This window comes from Pectinophora gossypiella, chromosome 4 (genome assembly GCF_024362695.1).
Source record: "Pectinophora gossypiella chromosome 4, ilPecGoss1.1, whole genome shotgun sequence".
In the NCBI taxonomy this organism is placed as follows: Eukaryota; Metazoa; Arthropoda; class Insecta; order Lepidoptera; family Gelechiidae; genus Pectinophora; species Pectinophora gossypiella.
Window position 1 is genome coordinate 5,683,517 of NC_065407.1, and position 25,750 is coordinate 5,709,266.

A 25,750-nucleotide genomic window follows, 5' to 3' on the forward strand; every position below is an offset into this window, starting at 1 on the left:
TAATTAGGACGTAGAGTAGAGTAGTGAATGATACTATTATAGAACAGTAACTCCCCCGCACCAATTCGTATCTGCTTAGTACCGTACTTACCTCACCCCCTGCGTGCGTTGAAGACAGTCTGTCTCGTTCGCACTACTTGGTGAGGTAAGAATGTTTTTTTTTTAGTAGAAGTGTCCAGGGTGTGCTTAGGACACAATTGAAGTTGCTATTACAAATTACCTTCTGACCTTCAGACAATATTCTGACCTAAAGATAAATCTATGTTTATCATAATCTCCGAAAAAAATGTTCCGTTTTCTCGGGATTCAATTACCAACCAAAGGACTAGTTTTTAGAGAAACCCTTGACATCTGACCTTCTTTTATAACTTAAAGGGGAAGAGGTTATTACAAGTCGTACAAATGCCTCTGAAAACACAATTTTTAACGATATTGTACTATTTTAAAACCCAATTTCTAACGAAGCTCTGAGACTTATTGTGATATCCAATATTTTATGGTCCTGAGTTCCTGAGGTAAATGCTAAAATTAAATTAAATCAAAACCGACCTGTCAAATTTTCAAGTTTGACAGGTCCGGTTTAAAAAACCGGACTCTGTGAAAACGGGATAACAATAGGGAGATGATTATGATGATGGTGATGTTAGAAAGGGCACAATTCGTCTGTCGGATTTTACGACATGCTCAGGATTGTGCCCTTTCTAACATGATGGACTATTGTTATGGGCGATAGGTTCATCATATCTATGTTAGGATGTCGTATCAACAGTAGCTGCAAGTTGTTTTTGATTATTTGGGAGTTTATTGTAATATATTTATATACTATAGTGTTTCTTTTGTTCCAGCCGTCTCAGTATCAGTGGACGTGTGGACCCTGGTAGCTATTTCCCTGGAGCGCTACTTTGCGATCTGCAGACCTTTGAAGTCCAGAAAATGGCAGACGCAATGCCACGCCTACAAGATGATAGCGACCGTATGGCTGATCTCCATAGTCCTCAACTCGCCTATCCTGATTGTGTCTACGCTACAACCGATGAGGGGGAACGGTAAGTACAGTTTTTATCCTCATTAGTTTCATTCCGATGATCCGTGCCTCGGAAGGCACGTTAAGTCGTTAGCCGCCGGTAGACAGATATGTCTGCCCGTAGAAAATTATGGATCTACCTACTCCACTCCAATCTTATCAGTCATCCCGTGATCATGGCACTTGAAACAGTGTCGAAATATCGGGAGTCTCATATCTCTATTTTAAACGCGGTAAGAACCCGTTATTATGTGTTTTAATTATGATATAATAACCGAGTAGTAATTACTTTCGCATTTATCACATTAAAGCATAGAATAAAAGCAATAGATAAACAATTTATTATGCGTGGAAGCTATTATATTTGGCAAAGATTCGTTGTAGTATTAAAAGGACTGCCCAATCTGCGAGGGATGCTGTCGTTGATTTCCCAAGGCACGCCAGACGATGTGCAATTTTATACAACGAATAATTTTCTTATTATTTATTTATAAATTAAAATCTTTTTCTAGTACATGGTTTAAATAAACATAATCAAACAAACATAAAACGTTGCATCATGCCTGTATCCCGATAGAGTAGGCAGTGTATAGTATACAGGGTGTTAGTGACATCGTAACGAATACTGAGGGGGATGATTCAGACCATGATTCTGAGTTAATATCAAGTGGAATTTTCCGTCGCAAAATTCATGATTTTTTTTTTAGTTTTTTGTAATTATTTTCAATTCTATACTTTTGCGATTGAAAATTCCACTTGATATTAACTCAGAATAATGAGCTAAATCAGCCCCCTCAGTATTCGTTACGATGTCACTTACACTCCTTACCAGTACATACAGCCTATTGTGCTTATGTTTTATTCGTATGTTTATGTCCTTTTGTGCAATAAAGTATTATTGATTGATTGATTGATTGATACAGGTAGCCATACAAGTAGGTATGGTTGTTAGTGACACCGTAACAAATACTGAGGGGGATGATTCAGACCATGATTCTGAGTTGATATTAAGTGGAATTTCCTGTCGGAAAATTTGTTTTTTTAAATTATTTTCCGTTTCATACTTTTGCGACGGAAAATTCCACTTGATATCAACTAAGAATCATGGCCTGAATCATCCCTCAAAGTTTTCGTTACGATGTCACTAACACCCTGTATATACACTCCTCGTCAGCTGTGTTTGCGACTTGGCACAAATCCTGTAAACCAAGTGATATCAATCACCTTTGATCCAAACATGAGTTCAAACTCACAAAGTCGAGTTCAGTGATTGAGAACCTGATCCGGGAATCGAACACGTAACACTTATCGATCGGCGTGGGTTGAAATTCTGTGTTGCGGAAGGAAGGCGTGCGTGGGGCCGAAGCCAACACGTAGAGGCCCCTTAAGACAATTTAATCTAAATGTGATGTGACACCAATTTTGTTATTATTATTATTTGTATGTCATTTCCATATCTCGGGCCTATGGAGTCCCGGACTTTTGGAAGGCGTGCGTGGGGCCGAAGCCAACACGTAGAGGCCCCTTAAGACAATTTAATCTAAATGTGATGTGACACCAATTTTGTTATTATTATTATTTGTGTCCTTTCCATATCTCAGGCCTATGGAGTGCGTTTATTATTATTATTACTTAGATCGCGCGTTCTCAGGGCTATCATGGATGGTTTGAATGATGCGGTTAAAACACAGAGGTTTTCCTCGATACCCATTTGTCGCATTAAAAACAGAAAATCGTAAATGAATCACATACAACGACACACAAAGTGCATTATCGCGAATAAAAGTATCTAGAGGTATTTTTGTGTTACACACAAGTAAGAGTATTAAATAACGGAATTCCATCCAACAAAAAACCCGATTGAATCCAAAAATCGCTTTTTAAGCGAAAAGTTTTAATTGGGAACACCACTGCGATCCAAGTTGAAAGTATCAAGTTAATGGTTTCTGCATGTACTTATTGTAAAAGAAGTTTTTGGGTATAAGATAGCGCCTGTGGATTCGTCGATCTGAATAAAGTAACACACATCAATACAACACACACAATAACATCACACAACAACAACACACAACACACAGACACGGACGGCTATAACAGACTGGACGCCTTTATTGACAATTAACGAAAAGTAATGATTCAAAATAGTGCCCAGAATTAAATTCGTTCAGCTCTGGTGACTTTATTCTTTGAGTAAATAAAATGTTTATTTATTTTATTTTATTTGGGAACGTTACAGTCTTAGTCTATTGTTTACATAAAGTGGTTGCTAGTAATATACAACTACAATCGGATACCAATTATATCTATCCTCATATTACATAGAATGAATACATAATATAATTAGTTTTTTGAAACTCTTTGTAACTATGGCTCCTTAGAAAATCGCTTGATTTTTATTACAAATATTTTATATTAAAAACAGGGAACAAAGAAAAACAGGCGCTTATTGTCGTGAGCATGTCGTAAAGATCTAGCATACTCTTTTTACCGACTTCAAAAAAGGCGGAGGTTCAATTCGACCGTATATTTTTTTATGTTTGTTCGCATTTATTTATTGCTTTTTAGTTTTGCGTCAGAAGTCGGTTTTTTTTTTGTTATTTATAAAAATATTTTATTTTTCTATATTTACTTTCGTTCAGGAAGTTACGAGTCATTCCCAATATAAATTTCCTACTACGGCTACTTACAAGGAAGACTCTACTTATGTATAATACTTATGTAACTAAATGCTTATTTATTTGAAAAAGATTTACAAATAAGAAGCTATTTTATCACTTATGTATTATGGATGATAGACTGGATGTCAATTGCCATTGTGGTAGCCTTTTGACAATTTGCGACTCTACCTACGCGAACAGGAGAGTAAACAGCGCAAATAATGTGGATCACAAAAAACGATCCACAATTTCTCTACACATTCACATAAAATATACCAACGTGTATTTGAGGATTTACATCCATATTCGTATAAGTTGCTCTTCCTCCACTCGACTCGGCAACAGCTGAGAATTTCGGCATTGTAAGTTAACAGTTTAAACAACATTCGCAAAGACCGGTCATAGGATGGGTGACCACATAAAAAAGTTATCATCTCGAGCTCCTCCGTGCTTCGGAAGGCACGTTAAACTGCTGGTCCCAGCTGCATTAGCAGTTGTTAATAACCACCAATCCGCACTGGGCCCGCGTGATGGTTTAAGGCCCGATCTCCCTATCCATCCATGGGGAAGGCCCGTGCCGCAACAGTAGGTACGTTAATGGGCTGGTGATGATGATGAAGTTAACAGTTACGTCCTCGAGTTGGGGACTTTACTCACTGGAGGCGAGCAAAATATACTGCTCACATTAATGGCGTTATGCATCACTGGATTTAACTCGAGTTAAAGTTGAGGCGCCGTCGAAAAATTTTGATTTTGAGATGAGTTGGAGGAAGAACTTGAAGTCGCCTCAACTGAAGACGGGGTCGAGAGAGGTTCGAGTGTACTTAGAATCCGTATTCTAAGTACACTGGAATCTCTCGGACTTCTCGAAAGAAGAACGACCATATAACACCCGTGTGTTATATGGGTCGTCTTCTTCTTTATCGACAATGATCTGTCCTTCGCTCTGATATGTTATATGTTTTAGAATTTTATTTAATCTTTTCATTGTCATCAAAATACTAGCGAAATACTAATCGGTTCCTCGATAAGTGATTAACGGAGCTTGGTTGTTTTTCACAAAATTCTGTGACAGAGTGGTAAATCGAAATGCTGTCTCTTATGAAAAGGGCCACTCTGAAACAATATTTTTTGGAATGCGCCTGCAAAGAAAAGTATGTTACCAAGATAAAGAGAAACACTAAATAGTCCTCTGCAGACCCATCTTTATTTATGATGTTTTAAAATATTTATTGCCGTTATAATGTTAAAGATGTTAAATCCGATATATCGAGAAAATGACTTTTTATTGTCGATAAAAAGGAAGAACGACCCATATAGGTATTGCGTGACGGATAAAAGGTAGACTTTCAACCGCTATTTCATCAGATGGAGAGTAAACAATAAAGCCAGGGACAGACCACATTTGTCTAGACAAAACCCCATTCAATCAACCTGAAATAGTCCCAAAATCTAGTGGTAAGGGAAAACACACCCCGTTGAAGTAACAAATGAAACAAACGATTGATGGAAACAGGCTTTTATCTTTGACCTTGACTTTGTAGAAATGGTACTAAAACAATACAATACAAGAAACTTTAATGTACATAAATACAACACAAAGGACAATTACAAAATAACAAAGTACAATCCTTATTATTAAATAGCAATCAGCCAATTGAAGGATTAAAAAGTATTATGTAAATATTTTGCGCAGAGAAGCCGGATCGAATAATTAGAAATTACAAAAATAATGTCAACATGTAATAAGATCACATACTTACAGTCATGAGCAATATAATGTACCCACTTTAGGACTCTCGCACTAACATATTTGACAATTAGTGAGACTTACAGTTCAATTTGTCAAAAAAGTTAATGTGTTCTGGTACCAAAGTGTATACATATTAATGCTCTTGACCCAATGCTAGGAACAGACTTTCTCTCAATCAACCGAAGGGTTTATGGATCATACTTCACTAAGCTGCTTCACTGCGGGTTGGTGGCGGCGTTTACAACAGGTAATAAGTTACTGTAAATAAAGAAATTAAAAATTACTAAAAAAAATATTTACTAATAGTGAAGCGCTGACGGCTCTCATCCGATTAAAAAAAAAGACAACAGGCCTAAGAGTGCCTAGTTGGGCGGCCTTCACTCAAGGCGTCGTCTGAGAGGATTACATTTGAAAGCATTAATCGACCCTTGCTGACTGAGGAAAATCTTCGACCACACCGCACCGACTAGGCTCGGTATCGAGGTCCTGAAATGTCACTGTCGCGAGCTGATTTGCCGCCTCTACGTCCTTCGAATCCTTTCAATGAATTAAAATAGTCTACTTTAATTATTAGTCCCTCTGCTACTTTGGACTAGACGAAACGGTTCATAAAGATTCATGACATTACAAAATGTAACTCGTAAAGCTTTTACGTACGGCCACAAGCTTTAACATTGTATTCACTTTAGTACGGTGTCTAATTAACTTATTTGATATCAAGTGAGACACTAGATTCTATTTACCTTCTTGATTGTTCTTTGATATTTCATTCCTTTCCAGCCGTCGAAAATAATTCACAACAATAAAGTAATAATAGTAAAGCCGATTGAAAACGGTTGTCTCCGTTTTTATCTTCTTATTATTGGAACATACAACACCACGATGCACTACGGGTTGATGTACTTATATGTAGGTTCAGTTCATTCCGTTGAAAATCTTTGAAACGTTCTCAAACAATAATTTGTCTCGTTATTTTACTCGCATCATTCAGCACGTGATGTGTAAACGAAATCGAAAGACAAGGCGAACGTCGTTAAATGTCAAAGAATTGAGCTTGAATATTCAAAAATAGAGTGTAACTTAAAAGTTGATGATAAGATAAACAAATTCCAAAACTAATTTCGAGTCTGTGTTTGAGTACCGTAAAATATTTAGTCTAACTCGAACAACAATTTTGTAAAAGTCTAGAAGGGGCGTTTTAAATAATAGAAGTATCTGTTTACTATTTTTAAACATGTATTTAGAGCTCTAAAAGCATTACACAATGTTAACCAAGATGAAAAATAATACAAGAGCCACCGTGACAGTTGAAAATCCCGCCGATCTCTATATTTTTCTTTTTGAGTATTTTTTTTTATTGGCAACTAGTGCTGCCAATGTCACAACCAAAATGCTAACATTTGCAACTTCCGAGATTGATGTCGCGCGTTTTGACCACCACAGATAATACTTAAATACTTACTTATATTATATTCAAAAGTAGAACTCCATTATTGAAAGGAAAATAAGCTTAATACAGGCAACAACAATTTGTGCGCAGAAGGATTTGAACCTTTTTGTTTATATTAAAAATTGGTTTGCTTTTCATCAAATCTTACGCAGAGGCTATAGTTTTGTGATAATAAGTTAGTATAATGATGATGACGGATATTTAATAAGCTTAGTAAGTACCTAATGTAAAAAATGGTCATAAATAATTTAAGTTTATATTTAATTGTCTTATACACTATAGTTGTAATTATTAGATAAATAAATACTTGATGTTAAGTGAAAATTTGACCTAAATTGGTGCACGTCTATCTAGTAGATACCTATTCATTCTCATTTTGAAGAAGAGTATGAAAGCAGTGGTGCGTATATGTAATTGCCTAGCAGAGCAACCGTGAGATAAGAGAGAGAGAGATGCAGTGTACAATACGATATAGTGACTAAGATTGAGAAGAGCATGTTGAGTTGGTTTAGACGCTTAGAGCGGATGAAGGATAGCAGGATTACGAAAGCAGTATACAAAACGAATTTTGCTGGTAAGGCTGGCAGAAGAAGATCGAAAAGGGCGACATTTACCAAATTGGAGATGACCTTAGGAAAGGTTCGGTACGATCTACCACCGGCGTGAGTGTATCGATTGATCAATGTAGACGAAGCAAGAGAAGTATATCAGGATCGAAGCGAATGGAATTCCATAGTCTCTGCTTACCCCGGTGGAAAATAGGTGTGAGTTTATTTTTACTAAACTTATTATTTATAAACGTTAGTAGCGCCGGTCACTGAGAAATTGAGGAGCAACAGGTTGGCCTGGTATGGTATAATAAGGAGGGATGAAAGGCATATGACGAGGAAAGCTATGAGTACGAATGGATGGATATTGTGTAAATAAGGATATGTGTGTAAAGGTGTGATTACCGAGATGATGACTGTAAGAGATGAATGGATGAGGAATACATGTTGCACCTAGAGTAGGATAAGGGCTGAAGGATGATAATTATTTATAATCATTCCTTTCTACCAATTAAGACAATAAATTGCTGGGTATCCTTTTGAACCTAAAGGAAAAATGAGTAACCACTTACAATACAATACAAAAACTCTTTATTGCACTTGAATCACATTAAAAATACATTAGTATTATAATTAAATTGATTCACTTATTAAATTCTTTAACTTTTTAAGCGTTTTCAGGGCATAGACCTTCCCTTAATTTTCATCAATTAAGCGATTACGTCGCGGGGAATCCATTACTTACTACATACTACATTAATCACTACATAACTTACATTGAATAATTTATCAAACGAGAGACTATGCAAGATTTCTGCGCCAGATAAACAGGATGGCCGTGTAATTATTTAAATATTTAAATTCAATAAAAAAGTATTTTTTTGTAACGTTAGATTGTTCCTTAGTATAGTAGTTTGTTTTTTATGAAAATGGCAACACTTTCGACGAATGTCATTCAGATTTTCTACCAGAAAAACGTCATGCTTTTTTTTTATTGTTGAATTGGAAAAAAGAAGTTGTTTTCAAGCCATATCTCTTTGATTTCCCCACATAATTTTTTTCCGAACTAGTATCTGTAATTCCCCCTCCGAGGCACATTAACATTTGTTTTAGACATGCACACAGTGCATATATTATATTGGTACAGAACTCATCTACAAATTCATTACACCAACGAATCTTATCTTGAAGAATCACCTAACAGCAGAGGGTTGACCTATTCCGTACTGAATCACGCTTAGGTAGGTACTTACTCCACAGCAACTAATTGTATTATTCTCCATACATTATGGATTATTCGTTATTCACTCTGTCTAATGTAATTAATTCGTGCTCACCCACATAAAACACAGCAGCGTATAAGTACCTATAGATCCGAGATTATTCTTGCAGCTCCTTTTCCTCGGCTATACAGATTGAGAACCTGACGTAGTTTCAAGCGGATGAGACGTATAACAAAAACAAACATTTTACATACAAATTCCATTTGGAGGCACTGTAATGCTATCCACGTGACCTTTTAATTTCTTGTGCTGTGCGTCTATGTGTCTGTGTGTAATGTAATTGTGCTGTCTGTGAGTAACTTTTTTATGGGCATCGCCTGAAATAAATGCTTTTTATTTTATTTTTTTGAATCAGACATTCTATCGTGAAATGTAGTGGTCACAGATCGTACGGAAATATGAAATACTACTGTTGTGCGTAGTTACATTAATGCATACTTTAGTTTGGGAGATAATGGTGCTGACTCCAGCACAGAATTACTAATTTTATATTAAATTATAACTACACATACTACAAAATCACTAGTATTACACATACTACTCCACTTGACATACACACACACACACACGCACGCACACACGCACGCATGCACGCACGCACGCACGCACGCACGCACCCACACACACACACACACACACACACACATACTTACATTTACACATGTCATAAATCTACTCAAAAATCTACACAATTTCTTTTGTTTTTTCTTTAGTTATGTTTACTTATTATCGGATATGTAAATTAGATTAGCACCTATTTATATAATTTTCCACCTTCATATAGAAGAGCGGGATCTCCAGGCACAGGCATATTTTTCAGCTTTAAGAGCATAATTGATTCTTTCAAATATTTTTCCTCTCAGACGACGCCCTGAGCCGAGGTTCGCGCCCAACTGGGCACCCTCAGGCCTGATGTCTTAAACGTTGTACCGGGTGAGAGCCTTCAGCGCTCCCCATTTGTCCGGCCAAGTAGTTGCCATCTGCGGCAAATCTACAATAAGACACGTCAAAAAAAAGGTTCGTGTTCCGTATATGTCCTTACTGAGAAATGTGTAATAGATAGTGATGTCGACACAGCAGGAATGCTTATTACATCTGAGCATACAGTGACACGGATAATCAAATACAGGTGGGATGTTGACATTATATTTATAAGGAAGTGCCTACTTCTTTCCTTTCCTTAAATGTGGAGTACAAACCTTTATGCTCCTAGAAAAAATTGAAGATTGAGCTCAAATTATGGGTTACGTTGAAAGGAGAACGTAAAGCTGCATTCAGCTCTGCTGGAATGCGAAGAGAAATCCCCTTAACTCCCTTGCTCTATTGTATAGTTCTATTAACAGAACTACTGCATTTTCCTGAGAAACTCAGATAACTCTGTTCGGAAAACGTGTGCTTTACAGCGTAGAGTCAAATTCCGACTGAATTTGAATTGAAATTCATGTTTCAATCATAAATAATTGATATAACGTGGTTTCCAGAATTTGTGCCATTTGATGGCAATTGGCTCGGCCCCTATTACATGGGAAATAAAAATAGCTGGCGAGGTGTGGGTATACTATAAACCTCTGCCTATCGCTTGGGAGATATAGGCCTGATGCTGTGGGTTTTTTGTGGCATTAGTTTTGGCTGTCAGTAGGTAGTTCGGTTTAACAGTTCTATCAACATAACTCTTCTTCTTCGTCCTGTCCATTTCATAGCTCAAAAGTACTGGGATAAATCTATTGATGTATAATGTTACTATAGTTGAATAAGTCATGAATGAGTTCAGCTGTTTCTCATCCCGGTCATGTCGTAAAATTCGGGATCGTGTCCACTCAATCATGACGACCTGTATTCACACCCTCGGACACTTCATACAAAACACACCGTTTAACACATACCTACTACACATTGACGTTATCATACACGCGCATCTGTGTGTGTGACGTCTGACACCCATATATTTGAAGACTAAAGTAAGACCGAGGCGAGGTGAGGTAAACCTAGCTCAGCCGCTGGTGGGGAGCGAAGAGTTGCCATCCTATACGTAATTAATACCATTATTATTATTATTCCTTATTCTATGCTGAAGTATAAAATAAAAACTATGGACGATGGGTTGGTAGCTGACATCCGAGCTGGTATTCGAACCGACAGCAGGCTTTAGGATCTTAGGACTCCAATACCAACTGTGGTGTTGCCGTCTTATGGCAGACTACTCTGCTCAACCTTCTTCTTCTTGGCGTGCCTTTCTTTTAATGGAGGTTGGCGATCAGCTCATAGATTGCATGTCTCTTCGTTGCTCATACGGAAAACTCTTAGATCGCTACCACATACGTCTGCTCAACCGGATCGAAAAATATAAGCGTGAGCTGTGACCGACAGTCACTATCTGTATCAACAAAAGACCGAAATGAATGATGAGAAAATTATTTTTGGTCGAAAAGAGACAAAGTGAATAAATTGCAATATTATTGGAGTACTTTTTGATTTCGCTGAGCGTAATCAAAATATGCCATTTATTGTAAATTGTGTGCTCTACTTTGCAATATATTTGTAGCTATATTTCGGAAGTTACTAGCTTTTGCTCGCGACTTCGCTCATTAAATTGCTCGTTAAATTTAGGGTAACATGGTTCCCCTTTCCAAATATACCAATTTTAGCTTTCTACTTTGAAAACTGCGAAAAGTTCTATATAAAATTTCACCCCCTCTTTGAAAGAGTTGGGAGCAGATTTCCAATAAAAAAGGTGCACGATTTTGTTGTTAGTCACAAGTAATTCGCATACCAATTTTTAGCTTACTCCCTCGAAAATTGCGGAATTCTCCATACAACCTTCCACCCCCCATTTTAGGGAGGTGCGGGGTTAGAAAGAGATCAAAATAGCCTATGTCGCTCTCCACTACTTCAACTATCACCACTTAAAAAAAAACCCTCAATTCGTTGGTGTGTTTTGCCGTGAAAGACGAACAAACAAACACTTTTTTACACTTTCGCATTTATAATACGTTTTATAGCGAAACTTGTTATTTTAATAACACTCGAAATTGCTGTTTCGCCGTTATGAGGTTTTGTTTTAAATGAGTTTTTATACGAAGTTCTGTTCAATCTCCAGGTTTCATTTCGTATAGTCGCGATCTATTATTTAGCTAACTCCGAAATTAGATCAAGAGGTAAAATTAATACAAATCATTATGCCAAATCTATTGAAACTGATTTCATTGAATTTGCTATTCCGTTAATAGAATTTATACATTAATCAGCACTAGTAATTAATTTATTAATGTGACTCTTTATTTTCCTTAGGTGTATTAATTTTGAGTAGCTATTTAGTACGGCTGTGTTTTATAAGAATTGTTACTCAGTATGTGTGAGGACGTACAATGCCCTTCCCAGCCATTTAAGAGAACTTCGTTTAAAACATTTCCGTGTAAAGTTAAACCTGTGGCTAAGAGAAAAGGTATTTTATTGTTTGAACGAGTTATTGCATCCTATAATGTTATGTAGGTGATAGGGAAGGCCCGTGCCCCAGCAGTGGGGACGTTAATGGGTTGATGATGATGATGGAATACTTACTATCACAGAACTACTTACTGATGTAAGTGAGTAATCGTTACATAAGCCATGTCAGGGACCTTTGGCGGCTCACTAATAACCCTGACACCAGGGTTGCTGAGGTTGATGAATCCACCTCACAACCCACACGATAGAAGAAGATCACAGAACAGACAAGGACGATTTTCTTTTGTTTTCTTTCTTTGCGAAATTCTGTGACAGTAATTATTATTCCATGCAAAACAAAAATTCCAGATTTTAAGTCCTTTTTGATGCATTGCCCTTTCAACTCGAAATTTCCACGCGTGTAAAGGTTGGCCTGAAAGAACTTATTATATATCAATCAAAACGACTCATGTATTCTACCTAGGCGTCACATAATTTACTCGGTGAAAACAAATGAAGCTGTAGAGCTTATGCCAGTATACATCAAAGCAATAGAACGGTGAATATTATGTAAGTATTCCAATTTCAAATATGCATTGAGTTGTGTATGAATTGCGTCTTTAAACATATAGGTACATTTCTGATTACATATTATGTAAGTAACCTGTAATCTATATAACGGTACTGAATGATAAAAGATAACTTATGGTATTCATTATTTCATTATATACATGTGCATATAAGTGACAAATGAAATGATTGATGAATTTGGAGGAAGCAAGAGAAGTATTCCACGATCGAAGCAAATGAAATTCCATAGTGTCTGCTTGCTTCGGTGGAAAAAAAGGCGAGAGTTTACGTACATACTTGATCTTGGCATATTTCGTCTTTTGCTTCCTCTAAATTCATCAATTGTTACACATGCGCACGCCAGTTCGGTGTAGATCGTAGTAAACCTGTAGCAGAGTACAAACTCTGCACATACTGGTCTTTCGTTCTGACCGTCAATGCCGTGCTTAATAAGTGTTATTAATAAAGTATTTAATGTTCCTTTATCAAACTATTTTATGTTCCTTTATCACCAATCATTCCTTTTCTCTCACGTCCTTCTTTTTCTTTAACGTTGGGAAATGCGTTACGCATACCACGCTGCCCGGGTGGGGGGGAGGGGGCGTGGTTATGTGGAACTCCCCGGGTGTCGCCACCCGGTATACCCACTAAAACCCAACGGTGTTCCTCCTTGCCGCCGTGTGGCGGGGATACGGGAACGCAATTGCACACAACCGCGTCCCCGCCGGCGGATGCCCTTGCGCCCATGGGAGCGCGTCAAGCGCCTCCCCCTCCGCCGAGGGCTGCCCGGAACACTGGGGAGCCCTACGGCACTGGACCTATGTTGTGGGCGGTGGTACGTCCTTCTAAGTCTGCCTCTGCCAGCCCTACTTACACCCTTCGCCTCGCCGTTTTCGTAATCCAATTCGACATCCGCTTCCTGTTCCAAACCATTTTAATACCCCTAATCTTCCATTACATAATATATTATCTTCATCATCTCTTACACCATATTTCCATCATCTTTTAGACCATATTTGTCTCTCATAATTCTTTAAATGTTGTATGAAATGTATAAAATCAAGTAAGATAATCTATTATATGCTCCGGTAAAAATACCAATGATAATTTATATATAATAATTTGAATTATTGTGAAATTCTTTCGCCTGCTTGTTCTTTGTTAAAAAAACACACTAAGTTTCTTGTGTAAGTACTTATATCTTTATTTATACTTCAACAATCCTTCTGTTTGTCCACAGCCTTCAAGTGCAGAGAAGTCTGGTCGAGTTTAGAGCTGGAGCGGACCTTCAACTTGGGTCTGGATGGCGCGTTGCTCCTCATCCCATTCTTCATCATGTCCTTTGCTTACTCTCTAATCGTCACCAAGCTCTGGAGAGGCATGCGGCATGAGATCCAGCATAATTACAACAGGCAGCAATGTAAGTGCTATTTATTTTACAACATTTTTGTTGCTAAATGGAACAATAAGTTACCGATCAATAGAGACGGTCTCTGCGGTCCAGTGGTTAAGCGTTGGGCTCACGATCCGGAGGTCCCGGGTTCGAATCCCGGTGGGGACATATCACAAAAATCACTTTGTGAACCCTAGTTTGGTTAAAACATTACAGGCTGATCATCTGATCGTCCGAAAGTAAGATGATGCTTCGGAAAGCACGTTAAGCCGTTGGTCCCGGTTACTACAGTTACCGGAGGTCTTTCGTGTTAAAAATCTTTGGCGAGGGTAGTAGAGTATTCTCCATGCTCCCGAATGCCAGAGGAGGCATGTGCCCAGTATTGGGCAAATATAAAGGTGCTATGTGGTTATTTATCATGATTTTAAAATACTTCGTACATTTTCGAAGGTAATTAATAATTGCAGTCCTTTAAAATTCGGAATAACACCATCCACTCCAAATAGGGGATATTTACAATACGATCGATATTGGACATATTTTCGTAGTCGTTTAATGGGGACCTGACAGTAATAGATTATTCATGTGTCTTGCTTTCATCCACATACCTACAACACCCTACATACCTACCACATCCAAATACGAACAATCACATACGAATAAGCACAGAAACAAACATTCATGGTTAATAAGTTAGGGTTTTAGACATTGGTTGGTAGTCTTGTTATTGGCTTTAAGACATGTTATAGTTAATTTTAATTGATACCTTTTTCTTTTTGGTTTTTTTTTATTCTTTATTTATTTTTGCTTTGCATGTCAACTATTTAGTGTTAACAACTAGGGTAAGAGCGAGACATCCCCAACTCAAGCATTAACTTTGCTTCCTGGGGTTGCCTCATAACTTTATGTTGCTTGAAAACAAAAAATAAACACTTTTTTATTTTTTATTTTATTTATTTAATTATCCAAAACCGAATATTGTATTTTATACTTTGTTGCATTGTTTTCAGAAGCCATCTCATTACAAATAAATGAAATAGCATTTTTTGTACAATATCTGTTTTCAATGGTACTTTGCTTGGATCACTAAATGTCTTATTAAAAAAAAAATACTTTAGTCTTTAAACTCGAACTGGTTAGTCCGGGTTTGTTACCGTACTAACTACTAAACTAAAACTAGGATTAAAAGCTAACCTTTTACAAAGGGTATAAGCCTCAATTTGTTTTGCAGTAAGAGAATTTAACTTTTAAAGACTTTGATATTCGAAGACCCTTCAATGTAGCATTTTGTTGCTACACCGCATCGGTTATTCGCAATGCAATATTTTTTTATTCTTATCTCGTTTTTGAAACCTTTTATCTAGAACTTTATACATTATATTATAAAAAACTATTGGGCTCCTGAAATATCAAATTTTGAAATCCAGACTACAAGTGCTTGGGCTGATATAATTAGGGACGCAGTCATTACGTTAGTATTTTTTTACTTTGTTTTTTTAAGAGGCTCTGTGATCCAGTGGTTAGAGAGTTAGGCTCACGATCTGGAGGTCCGGATACGATTCCCGATGGAGACATCGTCGTAATTACTTTGTGAGACTCTCTTTTGTTTTGCGAAGGACATTGCAGGCTTGGATCATCTGATTGTACGAAGAAGTAAGATGGTTCCGTGCTTTGCAGTCGGTCCGCTCTATCAGCCATAAAAACACCTCCACCAACCACAGTAGAGCAGCATAGCGGAGTATGCCCCATACCCCCTCCTGTAAGAATGTGAAAGGCGCTTATGTGGTTTTTACTATAAGGTGACGATATTTGTATTTTGCACTAATTACATCACTTTGTTGCAGTAACAAGACAAGCGAGCTGTAAAAGTAACCACATGATACCTACTACGCCGATACTCCAGTCAAACTCCACCGAACTTTGCTGCAAAAACAATTGGACGACCAAGAAATTATTAAAGGTAAGTTGCAATCTAAACTTATGTAGGTATATTTAAATCCAATTGGATAGTCACTGTAGTCCTGTGGTACACCAGCTTGCTTGTCAATCGGGAAGCGTCAGTTCGAACCCCATTACCGGACTTACACCAATGATTAATTTATCTACACAACACAACACAACACATTTGACTCGACCATTATTGACGGCGATACGGCTCACCACCTATCACGTGGGTCTAACAGAAAGCTCGTTGAGGGTGGGTAATTAGTTTATCTTACGATGGATGGATGGACTTTATGTTATGATGCTATTAGGTAGTTTACAAAGAGCTAACAACACTAGTTTGAAGCATATAATTGCGCGCGCTTCGGTACGAAATTGTCAGACATCACAGGATAATTGCGTATAGATTGACCTGTTAATAACTTCAAATAAGCTAAGCAAACTCCAGAATAAGGGTGATTTTCTAGTTACGCAGCGGGGACATGGAAGCTAAGCTACGTAACTCTGTGACCGTTTCCAATGTTGCTAAGCTGAGTTAGTTATGCTATGAACGTGGATCTACTGTAGGTGCTCTGCTCTTGAAATTGCGACCATTTACAGCACGCAGCCTTCCATACAAAAAACATAGCTTACTTGAATCCGTTTCCACTAGTGCTATGCTATATGAACCAATAAATATTTTTGGTGGATATCAAACGCATCCATAGCAACGCAGCACTGCATATCTCTGTACGAAAAGCACCTTTATGTAGCGCTTCTACCAAAGATATGAAGCCATATAAAAATAAGCTAGTCTATTGGTCTTTATCTTCACATATCTTTGGTGGAAATGCATCCTAATGGGATAAAGCCAGATAAGGGTAACTGAGGACTGTTTATGCCTAGGTTACTTGAACGATATAGTATTACATATTATGTTGTTTCCATATCTCGAGCCTATGGACTCCCGGACTTTTGGAAAACGTGCATGAGGCCGAAGCTAACACGTAGAGGTCCCTAAGACAATTTAATCTAAATGTGGTGTGACACCAACCGGCGATTATCCCTTTGTGCACTATGGGAGTGCACCCGAAGATAATTCCCGGTTCATGAAGAACTATAACAGATTATGGGATCAAAGAGAACTGGGCTATTGGGTTGAGGGCAGTGAATCAGGATACTGGGGCTATGGGGGACTATATCGCCTGCTTGATCAATCTTGGTAAACATGGATACAATGAGCAGGCGGTGAATCACCACCCACTAGATGGGCCACCTATCTAGCCGACAATAATTGTAATTAGAATATTAACTACTCGTATTTTTTACATTTTGACGGCCATGATAAATGAGTACACACTATGTCAGTAGGTAATATAATTTTAGGAATAATAGAGGTATAATTTAAAAAAGGAATAGAATTTTACTACAGTTTCTTTTAATGTTGTTCAGAATCGCTATAACAATCTTAAAAGTTTCAACGGCAAAATAAAATAAATCCCCGCAGTTTGATATGGTTTCGCGCTCGTTTTCGTAAAGTCTTATTTCTCCATTACAACAAAACAACAACACGAAACAACAAGAAACTTGTATAAAATGGCCGGCCAGAGGTAGCAAAATTTCATAAAAAGAAGCTTCATAACAGTTACGAAATCCTCAATGTGATGTTGCCTTGTAACTACTAGCCGGGAAATCTCAACATCCATTATTACCCGTGTTCCGATTTAGCTACGTACATTGAGTCTACCGTGCCGACCCGGTACTGTTACGATAAAGAATATTAGGTACTACGTATAGAAAACTCTTCGCCTCGCACTAATGCGTATCGAACGCCGACCTCAACCCCTCTGGTCGCCGTAAGCAGCTAAAGAGTAAGGGGGACACGCGGACTCTCTGTCTCGTTCGCACTTACGCGATGTGTTTAAGAATCTTCTATGAGCGTTCGGGGCGTATTACTGGCGTGAAAGGTGCAATGTAAATCGGTCTTCATGACGAGTTCAATAAAAACCATCGATATGGAAAAAGCGGAACTTTCCCGGAAAATCACTCTTACGCACCGTGAATATTGGATTTCACTTCATTGTATTGTGAAATTCCCGGGATTTGAAATAAACTTCAACGACGGAATTTATTTGAAATATCGTATGAAAATGGCATTCAAGCGAAATCACTTTAGGTGGAAAAAGAATAAGGTGCCGTTTTCATCCACTTAGGTAAATAATTAAATTGCGATGATACCCCAGTAATGAGATTCTTTGCCTAATTCAGTGAAAACGGCTCCTTAATTTTCCATCTTCTCCATTGTAGATTAAGATGAATATGTTCTTGATTTATTATAAACATAGCTCGCGCGGAGTGGGCGTACGGTCACGAGTATTAATATGTATACACTTTAGTACCATGTCACATTACTTTGTTGAAAAATTGAACTGTAAGTCTCAATAAATGTCAAATATGTTAGTGCGACAGAGTGGGTACATGATATTGCTCATGACTGTACATATTAGACACCTCCAGACGTGATGCTATGCGATGCGATGCTAATGTGTAGTGTATATGTCGTGGCCAGATCTTAAAATTGATCATCTCATGATGTGTCCGACCATAACATGAAATGGTCATATATTTCAATCAACGTTTTGGCCATATTGCTAACGTAGACAGTGTCCACGTTCTGTGGTGTAATAAAAATGCGAATAGTCGATTCATTTCTTAGGTTGAAAATTATTTATCTAATCGATAAAATCGATAGGGAAAATTGTACAATTACATTGATTCATCGATTATAAAATCTATCAAGTTTTGAATACAATCGACACCAGCGCCACTACCGGTGGATAATGATACTAATTTTATGATTAATGAACGTTTGGCCATATCATGAAGTAATATTGCATTTAGTTGCTCATATCGTTAAACGTTTTGTGTTCATTGATCTGGCAAAACAAACAATGACGTGGCCAACGAATAATATTCTATTTCATTGATTATGGCCATTTCATATACACTCGTTTAGTAGGTACACATTATACAGGGTATTTATGACATTCGTAACGAATACTGAGGGGGATGTTTCAGACCATGATTCTAAGTTCACATAAAGTGGATATTTCCCTTGCAAAATTTATGTTTGTTTTTTTTTGAATTATTTTCAATTATATACTTTTGCGATGGAAAATTCCACTTGATATTAACTCAGAATAATGAGCTGAATCATCCCTCTCAGTATTCGTTACGATGTCACTTACACCCCATACGAGTACCTACAGGATTTTCCTGTCGGAAAATTCATGAAAATGTTAGTGTTTTTTTTAATTATTTTCCGTTTCATACTTTTGCGACGGAAAATTCCCCTTGATATCAACTCAGAATCATGGTCTGAATCATCCTCCTCAGTATTCGTTACGATGTCACTAACATCCTGTATATATCTATTGGTATTGGAAATGGTTATAGATGATTTTCTTTACCTACAGCGTAGTCGTGAACATTATCGCCTATTACAGAGTAATTGAACGTTGCTCTTTGACTGACAAAGTGCTTCAATTTTGTGTGGTTATTACCATCCTTTTAACGGGCACTTTGGGGTTCGTTAGCGTTGCAAGGCGCGTATCGTTCGTTGTCTTAAAATGAAAATCTCTTGAGTAACACTTTTGGTAAAACCCAATTATACTTTATTGTTAAAGCATGTTTTCCAAGACTAAACCTCGCAACGCACACCTTAAAATACGAATAGGTCAAAATTTTTACCCGGAATGACAATTTCGCGTTTGCTATGGTTTCGTTTCGTGTTTGGCTCGACTATTATAGGCAGCGATTCAGCGCTCCCCATTTGTCCGGCCAAGTAGTTAATGCCATCTGCGGCAAATCTACAATAAGTCACGTCAAAAAAAAAAGATAGGGCTCACCACCTGTTACGTTGGTTTAACAGAATAATAGGTAATGTGTGGATACTTGGATAATCTTGCAACGGATGTACCTCTGACCACCCCAATTAGATCATAGTCATGAGCTTGTGTAAGTATGTAAGTATATAGTATGTATGAAAAAAAAGCCGCTGTGTCAAAATTTTGATATCGCGAGATTACATATTTCTATTTTTTTTTTATGCAGTCATCCTTTCTGTAGCTCTTAGTAATTCTGACAGTCAATTAAGATAAGTAAGTATTTAATTTCACTTGTTGTATCGAAAGAAACTATCTTAGTATATTTTAGGAATTTGTATGTAGTGTGCTCAACTGTAATCAAAAAGGATCGTAAACGAATTTTTTGTACGTCTTACTTACGTCCTCGAAATTTTTCATAACAATATTTCATAACTGAACCCAATAACGGCACTGCAATATCTGCCGATTTTTCGCAGCGAGCGAATTTTTCTGTTTCATTACATTCTAATATTGACATGTTATCTCCGTTGTACACAGTACCTTACAAAACTACTAGCCTTCAATTCTGGTCGTTTACTAGTTAGGTAATCAATCATCAAATCAGAATGTCTTTTATTACACACAACATACAAACATTTATAAATATAATATATATACAATATATACATTTCAATCACGTATGTGTTAAACAAAACTGATTGGTTGTTATACGTATAGATAAGTAGGTACAGTGCGTCAATCAATCATTTTCGGCAATCATCGTATTTTATTTTCCATGTTCATCGATTACTAGATTTATTTTAACGTTAATTAAAATTTGAATTTAGAACTACGTATTGTTACTGTGTTTTGTTTTGATTCGGAAATATGATAATTGCCGAAGGGAAGTAAGAAAAAGAAGCACTGTACATTAACTTAACCATACAAACACTGGAAGCTAAAGCTGAACTTGAACAGTAATCTATGTGATGTAGAAAAAGAAAACAACGAAAATACCCAGATACTTACACCACATTTTCAATATTGTGAATATTGTGATATTTACAATATTGAAAAAATCTTCTCCGGAATACCGATCATGCGACAGGGAATGTTATTCGCCGAACAATTTGTACAGAAAGTTTCAAGAATTCCAATGAGTATAACATTACCGACTGTGTGATTTATTTCGTCCTTTTGTCGGATGTGATGTGTGAGTGAAATATTGATACAGGATATAAGTACTAAAACATTTCAATCAAACCATATGGTTTAAAACTACAATACAATAGGGGGTGTACTTTCTAGATGCTTGTCACTTTCCAGAACGATACGTTAGAATGTCGTAAAAATCTAATTAACATATTCAGTTCTTTTTTCAAATTCAAATATTTTTATTCGTATTAAATAGGCGGAAGGCAAGAGGGAAACTACTGCCGTATTTTTCCCTAAAAGTAGCATGGATAAATTTGTGATGTGTGAGGGTTTTACAGATGTTATGTTATTAATTAAGTCGCTTATAATCTATAGAATGTAAAAATAATAGTTCTAATTCTAATACATTTTGATTAATATTATCAAATTCATTCATTAATGGATAACATCAGGGTTGATGAGGTTGGAAATACACCTCACAACCCACACGATAGAAGAAGATTCATTATTTATTTCCTATAATTAATTATGTGACTTAAGTGTTATTTTTTTGGATTAAATGAATTCTTCAACTGAATAAAACATAATATTTTCGAGCAGCCAATTTTGTACTTTCTTTTTTAACTGAATGAAAGGTAGCTGTTTTATGTATTTATGCATTATGCACATTGCGTAACATTTTTTTTTAAAACGTGTCGTTCTTGGTACTGTTTCCAAAACTAGCCTATTTGGATGTTTTAAATGCCTGGTCGTCCGCTCTCCTGCTTTTTTAAACAATTTTTGGTTAAATTTTACAAAACAACTGACTTTCAAGATTAGAGACAGGGCAGAGGTAAGATTTTCAGCTTATATAAACGATTGTGTCTTTTCTAAGGGCACTTACAGACCAACGACGAAGGTCCGAACGACGTCGTCCACATCATCATACCTGGTCTTTAAGAGCACTGGACCTGCGATGGGCCATACAGATGGACGATAAAACACCTGATATTAAATGTATTCCTCTAATTATTAAATAATTTATAATCTATACCTACATTGATTTATAAGATGTGTTGCTATTAATGTAAATTACTGTACTGCGAAATTACGTTAATTCAAAAAAGTTAAATTGACCTTCAACAAGTTTATCCATGATAATTACGTTGAATAAATGATTCGATTTTTAATACAGGCGATTGGTTATAATAATTCTCAATATATCAATTTTAGGACGTCATATTAAAAGTAGCGGCAAGATATCTTCTGCTCTCCCCTTTAGGGTTTGCTGACGTGTTGTTTGTACAGTTTCCATAATGTATAAAGTCTATAATTTATAACATTACTTCAACCCTGTATCCCCGAACGGATAGGCAGAGATATATAGTAGAGGCGGGCACAAATATTAATAACCACGTGATATCAATACAATAAAAATGATAAATAATTAATAATAAATATTAATAATTTAATATTATATATAATTAAAGGCTCTTGTGTTGCTGTCGGTCTCAATACGATGATAAATAAGTTATTATCTCCAGTAAAACCCTATAATTAATACGGGTTCAGAAGGTCATAAGCACATAAGCAGTAATAGCCTGTTATTGACATAAATCTCTACATAATAGGGTCTTGAGTATCTTACTAAGCTATTATTAAAGGAACGTTTATTTCTTGTGAAATCTTGTACGGACACAAGAATGCCGTTGTTATGCCTTGATAATAACAACATTGTTTATTAACTTCGGTCGAGCAGGCCCCATAACCCCAGTATCCCGAAGTCGGTCTATTAACCCCCAACCGAATATCTCAGCTTCCTTTGTTCCTTTAATATTTTATCCGGGAATTGTATGGGTGCACTCCCATATTGCATACAGGCGGATTACCGACCGATCCGGTGATTACACCGGATGGTGTCTCCATCACATTTAGATTAAATTGTCGTAAATAGTTAAATAATGGGGTTTGGATGTTATAAGGACCTTCGGTTTTACGACTGGCTTCGGCCCCACGCACGCGTTTCAAAAGTCGGGACTCTATAGGCCCGAGATATGAAAAAGACATAACACGTGTATGTTATATGTAGGTGTGTGTGTACATATACAGCCTATATACGTCCCACTGCTGGGATATGGAGCATACTCCACCACGCTGCTCCTCTGCGGGTTGGTGAAGATGTTTGGGCTAGTAGCCCGAGACCAACGGCTTAACGTGCCTTCCGAAACACGGAATCATATTACTTTTTCGGACAATCAAGTGATTCAAGCCTGCAATGTCCTTTACCAAACAAAGGACAGTCTCACAAAGTGATTTGGACAAGGTCCCCATTGGGAATGGAACCCGAACCTTAAAATCGTGAGCCCAACGCTCTAACCACTAGACCACGGAGTCTGAAAATGTCTTTTTCATTACCATCAAATAATAAAAATAAATATTTAACCTTCATTTGGAGTGACAAGCTGCCGACTATATCCCAATTGGGGTAGTCAGGAGCAAAGATTACAAAGTATTTTTTGTGATATGGCCACCACCGGGATTTCAAGGCCCTCGATCCGTTTGCCGAATATGCGGTTAGGTCCCTAACGTTTCGCATCACTATAGTAAACCAAGATAATTGTAGGTTCCGCGTAATTGTAAATTATATATCGATTAGAAATACGCATTGGCATATTGTATTTTAAAGGCAGAGGTGTGTGGGCAGAGGCCTACCCTCATCAAATGAAAAGGATTTGGAGCACGCTCTCTAAGTAGGATTACGTTTAGTTCGGTCAACAAATTCCTTAAAAGCTGCTTAATATTTACTTAAAATATATTTTTTATGGAAAGAAGAGTAAAATTGGGTAATTCAGTGAATCGGGCAATGCATGCAGTAGCCAATGTATCTCGCAAGATTCGAGGATAGCTGTTCACCATGCAGTACTTGTCCCTACGCTATGATGTACGGTAGTTAACATTGGGTATGCCAGAAGAAGTATGAAGTAGGATTAATGCCGTTGAAATAAGGTCGTTGCGTAGCATCTGCAAGATAACAGAGAGATGTGGTGTAAAAGACGATATAGTGACTAAAATTGAGAAGGGAATGGTAAGTTGGTTTGGACACATAGAGCGGATGAAGGACAATAGAATTACGAAATTAATATATAAAGCGAAACTTGGTGGTATGGCTGGCAGAAGATGACCTAGAAGGATAGATATAGATAGAAAAGAGATATCCTTAGAAAAGGTTTAGTACGAGTACGATCTACTCTGCTAGTGTGCGTGGTGTAAGCAAGACAAGTATGTCAGGATCAAAGCAAATAGAATTCCATAGTCTCTTCTTACCCCGGTGGGAAATAGGTGTGAATTTGTGTCTGTATGTATGTTAAATATAGGTTTTCTTTCTTTCCTATAATTTATATTTTTCAAAACAGTCTTACACACAGCCACACCTCGGGCACTTCATACACAACAACTCGTTTAACACAGACACTACATATTGACTTTATCGTACACGCGCATCTGTGTGTGAGACGTCTGATGCTCATACAATTGAAGACTGAAGAAAGACCAAGGGGGTGATGTAAACCTAGCTCAGACGCTGGTGGGAAGTGGAGAATCGCCGTTCCATACGTAGAATTATTCCTTATTCTATGACAGCATCCACTATTCGGGTAAAATACACGAGTCACTAATAAAACACTATTGGGAATTGGGAATAGGGATGGTTTGTTTGAAGTTTATAATTGAGAACCAAGTTAGTTTATAATAACCTAAAACTGGGAACGTGACCGTTTTGGTTTTACAAACTTTCGGTATAGACAAAACAAAGTCCTGAATTTGAAACTCTACTGAGGCTGAAATTGTCTAATTAGCTTGTGAAAACGATACCTCAAAAGCTAGAATAAATCACAATGGCCTGGAGGGCTGTCGTTGGGTTATTTAGATACTTCTAGAAAAGTGAGAAGTGTCCGTAAAATGACATGTTTCCTGTAGTATCCTGCCCTATCGGTGTCTAACCAGTGATGTTTTTTTAGACATTCCAAAATGCGCTAGAGTTATGTATAAACTGAAAATCAGCGTTGTGGCATTCCCTCAATGTCGGAGTGTCACAACGTCTTGCTGAGCTGACGTCCCTTTAAACTACTCTATTCTGTGTACCTACTTACTTATTTCTAAAATAAATGATTTTCTTTCTTTCTTTCTTTATTGTCTAGTCTTTGTGCAGATAGTACCAGAGTACAAGAAATAACAATTTGAAAAAAACAGCCAGTGCCCTTATTGTAAAAGAGTTGTTAAGAATAAGAATTTTCCCAGTTTGGGAACATTCTCAGGAACGACACATCACTGGGTATATCTTGAACGACGACGGTGACATTATCACGGGCTTCGATCAATGGACGTTTGGCATTTTTCACCTATTCATTATGGAGTTGTGAGGTTGATAACCGACCACTCTCACCAAATCTGGGCTATTATTCTGCTGTCAGAGCAGAAAGCCATCAGGCTAAGTCATTGGACTTGGGGATATTTATTACTTTATTTATTATGGTGTAGTAAGAACAAGGCGGTTAAAATGGCGACATCAAAGCAATTCATCTAAAACAGCAATATTGCTATTTGACATTTGTTTGCATTGTGCACTTACCTACTTTTATATGCGCAAATGTCTAATTGCAATATTGCTTCTTTAGATGCATTGTTTCGACGCGGTCTTTTTACCCCCCAGTACATGAAAACACACACA

At 37.2% G+C, this 25,750-nt stretch overlaps 1 protein-coding gene across 6 annotated transcripts in view; it reads left to right on the top strand.

Moving 5' to 3' along the window:
- LOC126366253 (cholecystokinin receptor-like) overlaps positions 1 to 25,750 on the top strand; it is a 268,987-nt gene that overhangs the window by 203,904 nt on the left and 39,333 nt on the right. For all 6 annotated transcript variants that reach the window (XR_007566321.1, XR_007566322.1, XM_050009312.1 and 3 more), the window contains exons 4-6: positions 846 to 1,046; positions 13,949 to 14,128; positions 15,946 to 16,061. Coding sequence is in view for 4 of the 6 variants with exons in the window: in XM_050009312.1 (XP_049865269.1) it covers positions 846 to 1,046; positions 13,949 to 14,128; positions 15,946 to 16,061 (497 nt within the window). In the remaining 2 variants the exon portion in view is untranslated. The remainder of the gene's footprint in view (positions 1 to 845; positions 1,047 to 13,948; positions 14,129 to 15,945; positions 16,062 to 25,750) is intronic.